The 15,396-nt window shown below is 42.2% G+C and overlaps 1 protein-coding gene across 1 annotated transcript; it reads left to right on the top strand.

The window, feature by feature from the left end:
* The first annotated feature begins 4,083 nt into the window (after positions 1 to 4,083).
* On the top strand, positions 4,084 to 15,256 carry LOC139909530 (transcription factor 12-like). The gene is made up of 13 exons (XM_071896672.2): positions 4,084 to 4,155; positions 6,546 to 6,645; positions 7,469 to 7,608; positions 7,695 to 7,818; positions 7,929 to 7,999; positions 8,393 to 8,489; positions 8,597 to 8,670; positions 9,305 to 9,481; positions 10,291 to 10,408; positions 10,612 to 10,759; positions 12,579 to 12,808; positions 13,674 to 13,848; positions 14,249 to 15,256. The coding sequence occupies exons 1-12, from the start codon at positions 4,084 to 4,086 to the stop codon at positions 13,814 to 13,816; spliced, it is 1,494 nt and encodes a 497-aa protein (XP_071752773.2). The 3' UTR covers positions 13,817 to 13,848; positions 14,249 to 15,256.
* Positions 15,257 to 15,396: the final 140 nt, after the last annotated feature.

Genomic DNA, 15,396 nt, shown 5'->3' with positions numbered 1-15,396 from the left:
GTCACAGAGTCAGGACGGTGCGTCAGACTGGCCGTGACTGAAGCTGATCTTCTTTTCCTGATAGGTGCTGGTGAATCTGGGACAGCGAGGTCACGGTGGTGCAGAGGTCGGCGAGTCTAGCTCTCACGTGCACAGGGCTGCCTCAATCCTCTTACAACCCCCACTTCTTCTGGCACTCAAGCCAGACTCCAAGATCAGCTTGCCGTGCCCAGGTCTTATCCCGAAGATAGATCCTCACTACAGAGTCACGCCAGCAGGTATCAAACGCCAGGTCCAACTGACTTATCTCTGTCTGTGTAGAGTAGGCCTGTTTGTTTTTGTAAGGCGCCTTTACTGATGCATCCACTGAGGCCTCACTGACAGTTGTTTGGCTGTATGATTTACATATTTAACTGCTTTAGTGAGCATGGGGGAACATAACTAATACATTTGATTTAGGCAGGATTGGTAAGAAAAAGTGTAGGTCAACTGTGTTTTTCAGGGCCAGACACATTCTCATCACACTGATATTAATATGTGGTCAATATGTATGTACTAAAATATTTTTCTGAGCTAATATCAGCCCATATTCACAGCTATTAATGGTACTTATGATGTGATATATCTATATAAAAGTACTCACAAAGAAAACAAAGAAATTTGAAAGAAATAGTCATAAGAGCATTTATCATTGCTATTTTTCTTTAAAAGCTAAATAGAAATACAATAAAATATCTACTGTGTGAAAAGTAATAAGTAAAGTAATGTAAATTTCTCCCTTAAATGCTCATATTCTTATCAGATCCAAAAATCACACACCGGTCAGGGCCCAAGTGTGTACATACATGTGTGTAAAATATGGGAGTCCCTGGTTTTGACGTCACTCCCACAACCTATCCCAGGCCGGGGCTGTTAATGTGGATTTTTTTACAGTGTTGTGTGTGTGTGTGTGTTTTTTTTGTTTTTTTTGCGGTGTCCTGTGGAAGAGCGGATGGGAAATTCTGATGTCATCAACCTTGGCACAGCGGGACAGAGGAGCATGCAGACCCTCAGGGTGCCACAATTGGTGCCCATGTGTTTGTGCCCCGTAGATGGTGAAATAGATGGTGTGGTGCTGCCCGCCTGTGCTGCACCTGCGTCCCAGCATGCTGATTGATCAGTTTGGTCATGTGGAATGTCACCATCTGCTCCCCAGTCCCACTCACCCCTTCTTGTGTGAATGCCAATCACTGGCAGGAAGATAGTTATTTAAGCCATGTCAAATCAGGCGCATGACGATGAGCAATATGCCAACAACACTTGAAATGTGTTTTGCAGGCATCGTATGCACAACAGTGTATTTATATATGTATACAGTGAAAGAATGGCTGTGGTTTTACATTGAGAAGAGTTGGATTCTTTTGTTTTTGATTTTATTGGTTGGCCACATCGATATTTTCTACATGAATTTGATTTTTATAGTATATAAAAGTAGTATATAATCATATTTTCTGCCCCTCACTAATACTTTGTGCCAAAATTGAGGAGTCTCCAATGGTGGTGGTGGTTGTGTGTGTGTAGTGTGCCTGTGTGTGTGTTTTTATGTGTTTGTGTGTTAAACGCAATATATACTGTATGTTTGTGTATTTTTTCATTTTGAGAAAGGCTCCTTGTGTTTTTTCCCTTTCATTCCCTCCAGTTGCTCTTCTTTGGCGTCTTAATGGCCGACAACATATCAGGGGGGCATCAGGAGTGACATTCTTCATTGTAGAGCGTCATAACCAATGACATTTCAACCATGGGAAAATATAGATATGCAAATTTGAACTCATTAACATTTGCATTACCTGTTTGAATAATCGCACTCCTGACAAGACTGCAATTAACTAAGATTGATGCAAAGTTCAGGGTTAGGGGACTGTATATATTTGCTCTTGGATCATTCACCTAAGATGTGTGTGTGTGTGTGTGTGTGTGTGCATGCTTAGCGCCTGAGGTGGGATGGTTATTTTCGCTTTATTGTGATATGGATATAACTGATCTGTCAGAGGAAAAGGTCATTCAGTCACCACTGGTGTTCCTGTGTTATTTGTAAAAAAAATAAAAAAAATAAAAAAACAGCTGCATTTTGCTGCTCTTTTCTGGTTTAGGACACTTATTCCCTGCTTATAACCTCTATCTTAACCGTTTGACAATATGGTAAATAATAACAGAATCTTTATGCCTTACTCCCCCCATGCCAAAAACATCCACCAATAATTGTTCTGATCAGGATGAAGGGACTGACCTGCTAACCCAGTTAACAGGAGCGTGGATAGTCAGGAGCGAGGATTAGACCCTGACTTCAAGGAAGCTGCGTGGACTGCATGGCTCACCTTGAAGAGGCTGAGATCAATGCACAATAGTTTGTCTCTTTGCTCTCGGGTCAGTTTATTACCGCTTATAGTACCTGCTTCCCACAGCAAACACATACAACTGAGTTAGTCTCTTCCTCATCCTCTAGCTCTTTTAGTAAATGAGTAAATCATGATGGACATTTTGCCAAATGCTATGTAGTTTTGAATACAAAAAGTAGTATCAGAAATAGTTGACAGCTTTGGTGCTGTGGTCAATATACATTTGGTCATTTCTAGATTTGGACCAAACTATACTAACCTATTCTTATCTGTGCATTAGACAGCATTGTTGTTGAGCGGCCGCTGTAGACATTTTGCTAAGAATTCATTAGGAAGGCCTTTGGAAAGACTCCATAACTCCTATTAGCTTGGCCACATTACACTCAATCCCCTGTGGCTGGAGTGTAAACAGTCTAGGGTTAGTAAGACGATGTGTTTAAGATACAGACCTCACCGCCGTCTCACTGGGAACTCTTTGATTGGATTCTTGTGAGGTCTGTCTACGACAAAATGCCATGCCAGGGTAGTGTGCCACACTCCAGGTCTCTGAATCGTGCCAGCTATAGTGTTTTGTTGTTGTTTTTCACTTAACATACAGAGGGTAGCGCATAAGGAGGTCAACTTCATGTACTATTTACACATCCTCCATTCTGGCTATTGACACATTTCAAAAGAAAATCGTTACAGTACTTGACCAGAAACAAATCTCACATGGCGCTGTGTAATATTACACCTTTTTTTTGTTTTTGAGTGATGATAGTTAGACAGCTGACTTTCCAGTGGAAATGAGAGGTAGGAGGTTTGAGAGGAAATCACCCAGGTATTGTAACCGAGTATTTCATTTCCACATGCAGCAGGTCAGTGTGACCCCCATCCCGAGGGCAGCAGACAGTGGATTTTAGCTCACACAGGAAGTCTAAGTGCCTGTGTGCCATAACTTAGCGTAGCGCCCAGACAGTGTAACACCCTACAGTATAAATAACCTTTAACCCAGCCACTGGAGGAGCTCACCACGCCACATGTGCCTACAAACTAAGACTAGCTTCTATTTGTAAATGTAGGTCAGACATGGGGTGTGGTGTCCTCTGTTTACTGGAAACCTCTACCTGTCTAATGGGAGATAATCTGGATGCCGTCATCACTGCACTGCTCCTGAGCAGGGATTTTCAACATGCTTACTTCTTGTGATTTTACAGTGCCAGTGAATATGGATGACAGCTGAACAAAAAAACTCCCACAAAAACAAAAAATAGCCCAAACTGATGATGGCTTTCTTTTCCACTTGGTCTGGTCAAGGTGAGGCGTTTGGTCCTGAGTGGGGAATTCCCTGATTGTATGATTTCAAGTATCAGGTATTGTGATTCTTAGTTATACCATCTTACAATAAAAGCCACGGCAAAAGCAAATAAACACCTGACACCACTAATAATTACACCCTGACCAGTTTTATGTATTTTCTGGACTGCTCCCAAAAAAAAGAAGATATTCCTAATTTGCTGTACTAGACATGCACTACTAACGACAAACCCTTGGCCACCCCTCTCTGCTGCCTGCAATGGTCCGGCCCTTATTTGCATAAGTTGTCTGCGGGTAGCTGCATGACCAGCAGGGTAGGGGAGGGGAGGGCGTGCATGTGGACTATACGCACATGAGTAGAGAGGCAGAGAGAGAGGAGCTGTGTGTGGACTGTACTGTGACCCTGGAGTCTTGCACTGAACCAGACAGAGTTATGTACTGTGCTTATCCTGTCTCTGGGACAGGCAACAACAACTCATTGATGTATTGCTACAACATGAAACCAGTGAGTACATTGCTTTTCTGTTTTTTTTGTTTTGTTTTCTGAGAAGATATGCCTCTGTCAGTGTGAGTTTATTTGGTAATGATAGGACACAGATGCTGATGCACTCTTAAATTCTCTTCTTAAAAGCTTTGTGAGTGGATTATTTGTGTACTTCATCAGTAGTCTTTATCTATTTTACAGTGGTTTGAAGGTTGTTTTTTTTCCCTGATAGATATGATTCAAAATTTCCATCAGCACATGTAAGAAAAGCAGCATTTACATGTAGAAGCTGTATGGAAGTTAACAGTTTTATCATTGATTATTATTTTATAGTTGCTTTATGTTTCAGAGTTACAGGGAAATGTTTCTAAGACTTTTACAGAACCTTTGTTAAGACACAAGATGGTTTCATCTGGTGTGTGTGTGTTTGAGTGTGTGTGTGTGTATGAGAGAGAGAGAGAGAGAGAGAGAGAGAGAGAGAGAGAGAGAGAGAGAGAGAGAGAGCTTTGTGTTTTGGAGGTGTCATGATGTCTTTATGTGCTGAATGTGTCAGTGCTTTACTGAGTTGTGCACACATTACATTTAACTTCACTGGTTGTAACTTATTGGAGTTGAGGCTGGGAATTGAGTTTCCCTCTAAGAGTATTATGTTCAAATTTCCTGTGTGCTGGTGAGTGTGAGTTATCTAATTGGTCACTTTTACAGCCCATGTTGAATGGTCTGTGTTGTCATTATGGCCCACTCGTTTTAAAACGTGCCGGTGAGAATCACACTTCCTATTAGCTGAGCACCATGTAGTCAAGTCTGGCAGCAGAAAACATCTTGACATGAAGCAGATTGCTGCTATTTCTATTTGATTTAACCCTGCTATGTTGGAGCAGTCCCTACACCACTGCAGCCATTATCAAAGGCAGCTTTGATCTCTGTGAGACTAACCATATCCAGACATCGTGGATCACAGAGGCAGAAAATTGGTTGCATGTGGCTGGAGTTGGCCATGGTCGACCACAGCGTAGGACTTGAATAGCAAGTTGATATTACACCCATCTGGCATGATAATGCAGTATACATTTACAATGGTATACTGGTGCGTCCTTTGTATACAATTCAAGTTATATTTTTGAATAACTTAATTTTTGAAAAGTAATTGATATATATAATATAATACTGATATAATACTGATATATTGCCAAAAAGGACACAAGCTCAAAAGGATTCTTCAAAGAAAATATGATGGATAGTTTTTATAGAGGTAGAATTCTGTCTTAGTTGTGCTCTTTATTTGGTAAAAAAAAAAAAAAAAAAGTCCCTTATCATTTGTGATGCCATGATTGATGGTTCCTAAATCAATGCTATGCTAAAAGAGGATGCCATGGTGACGGCCCCTCTCCGGCGGGGGCCAGAGAGGGCGTGCTGGGGCGGGGGTGTGACCATTATTAACGGGTCGCCTGCTATGCTGATGGTAAGGAGGACAATTGGCTTTATCCTCCGCCATATGCTGCCCATGGCGGCTCAGACGGGCCCAGTGTCGGCAGGGGCTCCTCTGTTTGGCCTAGCCCACAATCACCATGGGACTCATGCCAGCCAGGGTCACGGCTGTGTGTGTGTGTGTGTGTGTGTGTGTGAGTGCGTGTGTGTGTGTGTGTGTGCCTGTGAGTGTGCTTGCATGAGCATACTCAAGAGAGTCTTTAATAGCCTGCTTTACAGAACTTGTCGTCCGGGTAACTGACACCCCATTGATGCTGCACAGGGAGGTTTATTTTCATTTCCTGGGGCACATCAAAGCAATCGAGGGAGGTGCAGGTGCAGCCCAGACCTCTTGGTGTGTTTGAGTGAGTGAGCATGTGTTGGTGTGTTTTGTGTGCATATGTGCAGTTTGTAGGCCTACGCTTCACAAGAAAAAAACACAAGCTGACACAGTTAAATTCTTAGATCTATTTACTGTCTACGTTATTGTGTTTCTCATACAAAATCGGACGTACACAAAGGAGATCATAGACTCAGTTCTCTATTAGGTTTCTGTCTAAGGACAATACAGAGCATGAGTAGGCCTGTAATTCATTTGGAAGGAAATTCTATCCCGGTCTTCTGCATCCAGCCGAACCTGATCATGATTAGGGCAGGGATTTCTCATGGTGAATGGTTGCTAAATCCGGATGAGGAGGTGCATGGATCTGCAGCTTATGGATTATCGCAATAGCTCTAAGTGTGCATCAGCTCTCTGCTTTGTTTCATAATACTATTGCTTCAGCTCTCAGTCACAGGATTGGCGTGTTTGTGTCAGTTTGAGCGATACAGAGGCATCTTCATCTTTTGGAAAATCATTGTTTTAATGTACATTTATTTCATGGTTCAACATTATTTTTCAGCAATGCCTTAATCAAGTTGTGGTTCCCCTTTTTTTTTTTTAGGTTTATGGGCAGTCTCCCAATAATGATGACATCAACCAAAACTCATCTTCACATCCATCCAACAAGGCGCCCAGCAATGTTTTTGCAAGCACGTTCTTTGGTGAGCTCAACCCCTCCAAACTCATAGACACTCATCCTAATGCTGTGTTTTTCTTTGCTCCATTGTTCGGTCTGAAACTGTCATCTCTGAAGCAGTTTTCAATGATGCCTAAACAGGCAGCATGCTCAAGCTGAATCAAACAACCTTAGCTGTTGACCTGCTTTACCCATGTAGATTTTAACCAACACATTTCTAAATGGGCCGCAATGAAATGGTCTGAACTCAGGTAAGTTCTGTTGGTCTTCTCTGAATCAAAGATGTCCCAAATCCAAAGTAAGTTTGAAGATTGGGCATGGCCAGTGATTCAGGGAGCTAGTCTCAGATCAACTATCTCACATTTGTCATATTAATTAACAACAATACTACTGTCTCTCAAAAACAACATGATCAAACTGATTCAGTGGATCCTGTGTGCTCATTCATGCCACGAAAAAGGTCTGGCCTCCATTGAAATTCAAATAATTTTGACAAGTGTTAAAGTTGATGTAGCATTCAATATGTGCATGGGGATTTCAAGAAAAAGCATCATTAATTGTTTGCATGCTGCACAAGTGGAAAGCCAAGTGAAGAGGGAAGGAAGCTGTGCAGGAGAGGGGGGAGGGACTTCGGTTACGCAATTCTTTGCTCTCACATGTCACAGTATTTTGCAGCAGTCATTTTGCACAGCTACAGTGGGTTTAATTCAATTGTTGAAACAAAATGGTATGGCATTTACTGATAAGACTTCACTAGTTTCCATAGAGGCCGCTAGAGATTCATGGGTGGACCGGGTGCTTGAGATGTCGTTACAGTGAAGGCTATAACATATCATTATCCGTTTTAGAGGGGACAAGCAATTCACCTGACATCTGGAACGCTGTAAATGGGCTGAACCAGCAGGGCTATGAAGGTGCGCTGGGAGCGGCCACATCCCTCCAAACACAGCTGGGGAGCTACAGCAACCTGCCGTCACACACTCACCTGGTGAGATTTACCCACAGCACCTCGCGTGTTAACAGCGATGCGCTTTAGACCCAGAGAGACTTACTGTGTATGTGGTTACTTTTCAGGACTACTCTCCACATTCAGTAATGGCTGCAGATATCAACAGGAGTCTCCCGCCCATGTCCACTTTCCACCGCAACAACACTGCATCACGCACTCCATCCGTCAACACCTCAGAGAACTCTACAGGTCAGATGGGGAAAATAACATTCACAACTTTAAGAGAACTTTTACCTTGTTTTCCACTGCAACTTTGACTACTCTTGGTTCTGATATTTTAATCTGAATGCTCTTTTCAGTCTCAGGGAGCCAGGGCAACGTGTCAGGAGGGTCACAGACAGGCGACGCCTTGGGCAAAGCTCTGGCCTCTGTAAGTATCCGCCGCCTCCGTCGCATTAGACCAGCTGCTCTATGCCCTGTTATTTTCATACAGTCAAACCAGAGCGTAAAACTAAACCCTGAGACCCCAAAGCAGTATAATGCAAAAGGGAAATACTTGCTCTTCCCTGCCAGAGGCAGACTAGTGCATATTAACCAAGCGCTGCTCTCACGCTGCCGGACTTTTTATTGGCTGCCGACTAGTAAAATGACCAGAATTGATGAGTTTAGTTCGGGTTACGAGCCCTGCTCCAAAGGCTGTGGCAGCAGCTGTAAAATCCTACAGAGAAATGACAAGTTGTGCTTTTAAAATGATCCATGCGCTCGTGCCCCATCACCCCCCGCCCCCCTCACCCCTCTTCTCTTTCTCCCTGTCTTCTGCTAGATTTATTCCCCTGATCACACCAGCAGCAGCTTCCCCTCCAGCTCGTCCACACCGGTGAGGTCTCCGTCCCCACTGCTGAGCTCCGCTGAGCCCACAGGTACTGGACTGCCACAGGGTCTGCTGCTCTCAGTAAATTAAATGGTTTCTATTTTGTGTATCTCAATCCCCTCATGGTCTACTTTGGTTGTTCTCTCTCCCTCCCAGTTACCAACATGTGGCCCCGGGGTTCAGTTCAGGCACCAGTCTCACCAAATTACGAGTCCTCTCTTATATCAATGGTAAGGACCTGATTTGACGTCACGTGTCTAAAGTTTAGGTTATCTATTGCATCATATAGATAGATAGATGATAGATAAAACTTCATTGATCCCTGTGGGGAAATGAGGCCGTTGCAGCAGCAAAAGTAATAGGATTCAGCAGGGAAAGACAAATAGAATATTAGCAAAATAAAAAAGCAATGTAAAAAATAAGCCATAAAAACTGTACAAATACTAATAAAGCAATAAAATACAATATAAACAATTGTGGAGTTCTGCAAACACATGCTGGTGTCAATTATGTGCTCTATATAAATATAAGTATGTAGACACATAATAATAAATGGTAAAATACACAATATAAAGCCATCAGTATGTGTATGGTATAAAGAAGTGGAACCATTATGAAAATACTATTAATATAAGCAGAATATAACAATGAGGGAGATGTGTGAAAAGTGAAGAAGCAAATATGTGGATTTACAGCAATGTAAATGATGTGCAAATGTGCATTATATTCACATTAACTAGTCTACAGAAAGCCATACATACAGTATATACATAATAATAATATACATAAAGTGTTGTGGCTCAATCAGACTCAGTCATCAAAGTTTTCACCATTCTAATGACAGTATCTGTGTCCTGTTTGTAGTCTCAGGTGGAGGACCGTCTGGACAGACTGGACGATGTGATCCACGTCCTGAGGAACCACGCCGTGGGTCCCACGGCCGGCCTGCCCACCGACATCCACAGCTTGCTGAACCAGGCGCACCATGGCCTCCCGGGCTCCGCCAACGCTCTGCCGCTGTCCTGCCACACATCGGCCATGGTTAACGCTCGCTACTTTGAAGTATTGGAGGAAAGATAGGGCAGCGTGTATGAAATATGGAATGTGTGACCAGGCAGAGAGCTGCAGTGTGTGTGTGTGTATGTGTGTGTGTGTGTGTGTATTTAGTTTCAGGAATCTTTCCACGCGTTATGTCCACATGTTTTCCACACATGAGGATTGTTGTCCTTGAAATAGGAAACGGAGCACAATGGGGGAGTGCCATGACGCGCTGTCCCTTGTATGGAAAGGCTATGTGTGGACTCTAATTCCACTATGGGGTGATGGGGGATGCCTGCATCATGCAGCTCGCATGTTTCCCTCTCAGACGAGGGGATTTTAGCCCAGCTGGAGTGGAAGTATATACAGGGGAAAGGGTTTTTAGTCTAATCCTTTGGTGGGGGGGGGGGGGTGGGGTTATTAAATTCCCTCACTTTTTATTTTTCCAAACGATGTGACAGTTAGGAGTGAATCATTCCTGAGAAGAATTAGGGGTATGTTTAGGGAGTATATGGTAGTTTTAAGGGAAGGATTAAGATTCTCTGAGATTAAATTAATTCTGTAGAGCGAGAGATCTATTCGGGGTTATGTTGGAAATGAGGGGGCAGATGTTGGTTTGGTGACTTATTTGTCAGATCCGAGGGATGTATGTATGTGTGGATGGGCTGTGCATGCTGTCTTTATTTATAGAGCGACCACATCATTCACGCTCAACAGTTAGGGAATTCTCATGCAGTGAATACTCAACCATGGACTTATAAACACATGAATATTGCCTTTATCTCATCCTGTCCTTTCTGTGTGTCATAAAGGTTGAAGCTGTCAACATGAACAACAACCACGCAGCCTTCCAGAGCCGCACACAAAATGGCCACCCGTACCCAGCCAGACAGCGGGCCACACTTCAGACCCTGCAAGGCGGAGGCAGAGGCGAGTCATTCCTCTCATCTCTTTTCATTCTTAATAATCTGCCCACTTCATCCGTCCTTTTGAATCATTTCCTGTTGTTTTAACTAGATGTGCGTGAGTCATTTCCAAAGTGAATAACACATCAAGCACCTGACGTAAGAGACGATCATATCTATTTTTATTTCGATTTCTAAATTCCGTGTGCCTTTTTTGGTCACCCACAGGTGCCCTGGGAGTCCTGGCTAGCCTGGAGCTGAAGATGGAGGGCGGGGAAAGGGAGGAGATGATGCACACCGGTCACAGCCACAGCTCCGACAGCCAGAGATCAGATGAGGAGAGCGAACACAAACAACAAGGAGACAGCAGCACCAGGTGAAGACTCCTACTTTGTTCTGAAGGGAGCAAAAAAAAAAAACCCACAGTGTTCGCCTGGTCAGAAAAAAAAACTATTTTGGTGCATAAAAGCAGCAGAGCATGACTATCAAAGAAAAATGGCTCCAGACTCGTTCAGGAGCTGATTATTAGGAGACTGTCGCCGCTGTGCTGACAGTGCAGAGTAAGGCCTTTGTGCTGAAACGTTCCTGGTGTGCATGATTTATATTCTGCATTAAAGAAAAGAATTAAAGATAGAAAAAAAAGAAATAAAGACTGAACATTGTTTTTTTAAGTGTAGACCATTTTTCTTCTAATAGAACTGTTGCCAATTTGCTTCTGTTTCCTTAAATCAGCTCAAAAGACTAAATCTGAACTACAGGTAGCACTTTCTTTGTAAAGTTATTTACAGTACATCTATATGATGTGTTTCATGACTGATTAATGAAGGAGCAATCAGCATTTATAATTGGTTCGTTACACATTCATGCAAATTTGTTTGTGATTACATGGCATATTTCAAAATAAAAGTCCCAAGCTTTAGTGTAATGTAATGTATTGGTAGATTGACTCAACAAAATTGACTAATGGTTGCCCCCTCCATCCCACTGCACTCTTGCCATTCAATTTTAGAGATTTAAAATATTGTCAGACCGCCTGCTGTGAAGAGCAGCTTTGTCCATGGAAGCCTATTTAGCTTTGTCTCAATATTTCTCCTCTGTCTCACACCAAGTTGTAATGAATTAAAAGGGGAATAACTCCCAATTTCATTTAAATATTGATGTAGTCTTTTTACGATGTCCTACCACAGTTCACTTTGCATTAGTGACTGTCCCCTGTAGCCACAAATATGAATTAGATTAGATGATACAAGCCGAGTTTTTACTGCAACTGCATTATTTGTGGAATCAAACTGATGTAAGAGGTGACTGTAAAAGTGGGTATGTAGATGCAATTTCTGGTTCATAACTCTTAGCAGTGCTATTAAATGAGCCACTTGGTGTGAAAACCTAAACAAGCTATGTGTATTCACAACGTCATGTCAATGGAGCTGCACCGTACATCTTGATAATGTCACAGATCAGACTCTATGTTGTGTTGTCTAGTTTTTTTCGAGGTCACTCCAGGCCATGCTGCGTGATGACATGAGATCTGAGTGCATGTTCTCTTTGTGTGTAGATTTATAAGACAGCTGTGTTGGAGGGAGCAATACTGATGCTGACATATTTGGATGACCTCTAGCGAAAAAATTTCTTTTGGACATTTTGGATTTTTTTTAGTCATTCAAACTGAATGAGACGATGATAGAAAAGCAAGCAGTTGTGAAGATGTGACTAGAGTGCATCTCTCTACCGGTCTAGTATTAAAATGAAATTTGCATTGCTTTGGGGGATGGATATTCTGAAATCTACTGTTCAATTGTCTTAAAAAATGTGTAATGAAGCTCTCTGAAATCATAAACTGTTAATTTAAGATTTAAGGTTTAATTTTTTAAGAAATGTGTAATGAAACATGAGCTTGTTATGAATGTACTATGTAAATCCCTTTTAAAGAAAGAATGAAAGAATACATGAAAAGACCTTTGGAGATGCAATAACCTCTCACTTCAATTCTGTATCCACAATGACCAGCAGAGGGCATAGAAATCCATAGAATAACTCACCACAGACCTCTTGTGTGATCCACTGAAGCTTTAAACTGGATCCACTTAAACTTTAACGGCAATTTCAAAAACATGGAAACACAGAATCTGAAATTTGAAAAGACACAGACAACAGATTTATACACATGCCCATACATTGTGTCTGTTGTGTCGCAGTATCCATGAGGACGAGGACCTGAGCCCCGAGCAAAAGGCAGAGCGCGAGCGTGACAGGAGGATGGCCAACAACGCCCGCGAGCGCCTCCGCGTGCGGGACATCAACGAGGCCTTCAAGGAGCTGGGCCACATGTGCCAGCTGCACCTGAAGAGCGAGAAGCCGCAGACCAAGCTGCTGGTGCTGCACCAGGCCGTGGCTGTGATTCTCAGTCTGGAACAGCAGGTCAGAGGTCAGTACATCGCTACAGCAGGCGGGGCAGCGCAGGACGGACGGGGCGGGCGCTGCTGTGTGTCGTCCGCTCTGAACTCCCTCAGAGGGAGATGCGGGGACGGGGCCTCTTCCTCTCTCTGGCAGGGCAAACATGTGAGAGAGAGGGATAGAGGGCAAAAAGGAAATGTTAGAGTGAGATAAAAAGCTACAACAAGGGGAAAGAAACTAGTGGGTTTCTTTCCCCTTGTTGAGGACACAGAATGTTTTTCTAAAGTATGAATGCAGTGATACTCTACGTCTGGTCTGGGGTTCTTAAAAAGACGTTTGAGTGGCCTTTGGCTCATTCTTACATGAAAACATTTCTTTTGTTCTTATTCTGGCTTCTTATCCCCAAAAAATCCATTGGTATGGGTCGGTTGATAATGTGGTTTTAGTTGGTTAAAAAAAACTTCCTGAACAGGCTTTCAAGAATTTAGGATGGTTTAATCTGAGTATATTTAACCTGAGTTTATACCATAGAAGCAAATGATACTGTGCAAATTATTTACTTAATGATTGCAGTGGAAGGGAGAGGCTGGCACTGATCATATGACAGCTTTCACCTTCCTCACCCAAACATCTCCGGCTATTGCTACACTGCTTTGCCGTGAGCAATAATTAGTGATTACACTAGGGATAATTAGTGATAACAAATATGTTAGAAAGGTTGACAGCCAAAACAGAATCATTTGGCCCCTGGCTCCACTGCTATTTTCCAAAAGTGGAGCCTAGAGCTATAGTATGCATCACGTGGGGGATGGGAATGTGTAATATCCATGTACTGTTACCTTCCTCAGTTTATTTATACGGTCGAACTCTAACCCCTGGTTTGTTGAATCCGACAGAGAGGAACCTGAACCCCAAGGCAGCGTGTCTGCGCAGGAGGGAGGAGGAGAAGGCGTCTGCCGCCATGACAGATCCGCAGTCCATGCATCTAGCGTTCCACCCCGGTCTGACAGACGCTGCCAACCCTATGGGCCATCTCTGAACGTCTGCTGATGCCTCTATCATCAAGTATAGGTTATACAGTTTGCTGGACCAATGATAAAACCATTACTCTACCTGATATAAGTTCTGATTGAAACAAATGAGGAGTTTTTTTTCCCATATGAGATATACGCCCTTTGAAAATGTGACACCTACTGCACTCATAGCAAATGGTTTCCAGCAAAAAGGGAAAAATATTACTTTTTAAAAGATATTTGATAACCTAAGTCCTTGGTTGATGAAATGCTAATGCATACAAACTGGATCATCTGTATTTCAGAGATATTGAATTATAAACTTCAGAACATTTTTTTTAATATATATAGCATACTGGAATAGAACTCTTCAAATGTTAATAATACTGCATTTAGCACCTCTGATGCAAGGGTAATTTTATCATTATTTCTAATATGAGTGTGTCTTTGATCTACAGATGTTGAGCGAGGAGCATCCTAAGAAGATGGAGGTCTGCTGAAAAGCGGAAGTCGGTCAACTCCTGTGGACGTCCAGCGTCTCTTCTGAATTCGGACCAGAGCTGAGAGAATAAGCTCTCTGTGTGTAAAGTGTGATGCAGTTGAACAATCATCTTCTCACCTTCCAAATGGACTTTTAACTTGTGCCTAAACTTTACCTGTAAAAGACAAATGCATTGTAAGCTGCAGATGTTTTTTTTGTACATATTTTCTATTTATTGATTCTCTTTCTGTTTGAATATATCTAAATGGGGTAAAAACCAGTAGCGGTGAGGCGTCATCTGCAGTTAGTGGCTGAGATTGGCAAGGCCAGGTGTTATTGCTGACTAACTTTTACAATGTATCACTATTTACCATGTACACTCGTGATTTCAACCAAGCTCAGAGGACTGACATTCCCACGTGTGTGTGTACGGATCACGGATTGTGAGTGTGTGAGTTGACATGCTTGTGTTGTTTGTGTGTGTGAGAGAGTATTGCAGGAGTTTGACCATTCTGTGAATGAACAGATCTCCGAGAATGTTCTTTAATGTGTGGGCATCATATACCTTGAAACTGTTCTGTTATTTTGTATGTTTGTTACAACTTTGTGTTATAGCGACGTTGGTTAACAAGGAAATTACACTTTAGGATACACTGGCTGACGGAGCGTAACGCTTTCCAGTGTTACTCCATCTGCTTCTCAGTGTAATTACCGCTCTTCAGATGTAGTCTAATGGCTCATTGCATGTTTGAGTTTTTTAATAGAACATTTAATTTTTCTAAGTTATCTAAGTTATCTTTTATACAAATATTGTGAATTTAATAACGTCTCTATTTACTTTTTGTCACTCTAATTTTACACAAGACGACCCTTTTGTCCAATTTTACTAGATGTAGCGACTTACATTTTCGATGTTTCATGCCCTGAGCAATACAATAAGTATTACAGAATACATTGATGTCTTGTTTACTTATCACACTGCTGAAGAAATAATCTGAAATACTCCTATCATAACATGTACTATATGTGTACAGTTTTAAGTAGCCTATAGGCTTGTGTCGAAATAATAATGTAGCAATAAATGTTTTCTTTTCCAATAGCTTGGGTGTGTTTATTTCTGCAAAA

The sequence above is a fragment of the Centroberyx gerrardi genome, chromosome 4, assembly GCF_048128805.1.
Source record: "Centroberyx gerrardi isolate f3 chromosome 4, fCenGer3.hap1.cur.20231027, whole genome shotgun sequence".
In the NCBI taxonomy this organism is placed as follows: Eukaryota; Metazoa; Chordata; class Actinopteri; order Beryciformes; family Berycidae; genus Centroberyx; species Centroberyx gerrardi.
Note: the sequence above shows the minus strand (reverse complement) of the source record. Positions and strands in the feature narration are given on the sequence as shown.

Bases quoted from the DNA above. Each gene is read 5' to 3' on its own strand.
- LOC139909530 (XM_071896672.2), top strand. From the start codon at position 4,084: ATGTACTGTGCTTATCCTGTCTCTGGGACAGGCAACAACAACTCATTG. The intron at 6,646-7,468 runs GTGAGCTCAACC...TATCCGTTTTAG, and splicing joins TTTTGCAAGCACGTTCTTTG to AGGGGACAAGCAATTCACCT. The intron at 10,409-10,611 runs GCGAGTCATTCC...GGTCACCCACAG, and splicing joins CCTGCAAGGCGGAGGCAGAG to GTGCCCTGGGAGTCCTGGCT.